Source organism: Phalaenopsis equestris, unplaced genomic scaffold, assembly GCF_001263595.1.
Source record: "Phalaenopsis equestris unplaced genomic scaffold, ASM126359v1 Scaffold000294, whole genome shotgun sequence".
Lineage (NCBI taxonomy): Eukaryota > Viridiplantae > Streptophyta > Magnoliopsida > Asparagales > Orchidaceae > Phalaenopsis > Phalaenopsis equestris.
Window position 1 is genome coordinate 695,089 of NW_018164736.1, and position 1,453 is coordinate 696,541.

Sequence of the window (1,453 nt, forward strand, 5' to 3'; positions counted from 1 at the left end):
ATATATTACTTTTAATATATATATCATTTTGGTGTTTTAGACCTTTGAATGAAAATGTGTATTTTACTTTTAAAAAATAGTGATGGTGTTATTTTTTATGTGATATTAAAGATTAGAGTGCTATGTGGGTAAATATGAAAGTTTAGGTATGACATACAAAAAATCAATAACAATTGTGTGCTATGTATGTAAATGCCCCTGTTTTATTTCTATATATGATAATTTCATTAGTCTCCTTTACTTCTCCCACAGTGCCAACACATATCCTGTAGTAGTAGCTGCTCATCCCACCGAACCCAATCAGCTCGCGCTAGGTCTTGGCGATGGCGGCGTTCATGTGCTAGAACCATCGGACTCGACAGAAGGCAAATGGGGTTCCGCTCCCCCAGCAGAAAATGGAGTCGGTGCTAGCTCTAGCTCCAGCCAGCCAGTTGGAAACCCTAATTCCGACCAACCACCGAGGTGATACCACTGCAAAAACTTAATTTTAGCATTCTGTGTCCTGTTTTCTTCTGGGAGTGCAGGGTTCAGTCGATCGCCCCAAAGGGGCAGTAATAATTGAAGATCAGGTTGGATGATTATGAGTCAGAGGCTTAGCTTAAGTTTAGTGTATGCTCCAATAGTTTTATTATACGGATAATGGTGACTAACTTGGAAATGGTGAAAGCTTGCTTGAAATATTCCACAGAAAAGAACTATTTGGAGACTGCTCAGTGGAAATCATGCGGAATTCAGCAGGTGATTTTAGCCCCCCTCTTATCAACAGAAAGAAAAATTGTGTTTAGAAATTATTTTTTTTCTCATCTTATTATATATTTTTATTGAACTGTGTGGAAGAATGAGCATCTTTTTAGATTTGTATCCATATTTTATTCAAGTCTTTCACCATGCAAGGGGGCCTCTGTTGATTTGTTTCTTGTTGGCAGCCTAACTTATGGATGGTACAATTTATTTGTTATATTATTGGTTTGATTTAAGTTCGTATATGTGATCATGTCTGGATTCAGCAGCATGTTATAAGGCTGTATTTATGAGAGTGGAGTTTGAGAAATTCAGTATGTAGCTTCAGTTGATAAAAGTGGTATATAATATACATGGATTATAATCTTGGAAGATTTACATGCAACCACTCAATTCTTATGTATTTGCATATCTAACACCTCTACTTCAATTTCAATATGTATGCCGTCTCTTTTAGAAAGTTATAATAGTGGTATTTTTTATGTGAATGTGGAAGATTTGGGTGGGATAAATGTAAAAGAACAAAGTTTAGGTGTTGGATATGTAAATAAATAAGAATCAAGTGGTATGCACGTCTGCATGTAAATGTTGTTGTGGTAATCTTACTGACCTGTGGCCTCATTGTGTGGTTTTCTCATGGAGTAGAATGTGGATGGACCAAATTGGGGTTTGGAAAGCAATATAATAGAATATATATATATATATATATATA

The 1,453-nt window shown here is 35.7% G+C and overlaps 1 protein-coding gene across 2 annotated transcripts in view; it reads left to right on the plus strand.

Moving 5' to 3' along the window:
- Positions 1 to 912, plus strand: part of LOC110025182 (protein TPR3-like) — an 18,152-nt gene extending 17,240 nt beyond the window's left edge. For both annotated transcript variants that reach the window (XM_020725493.1, XM_020725494.1), the window contains exon 25: positions 253 to 912. In XM_020725493.1, the coding sequence (XP_020581152.1) occupies positions 253 to 466 (214 nt within the window). In that variant the 3' untranslated portion in view covers positions 467 to 912. The remainder of the gene's footprint in view (positions 1 to 252) is intronic.
- The last annotated feature ends 541 nt before the right edge of the window (positions 913 to 1,453 follow it).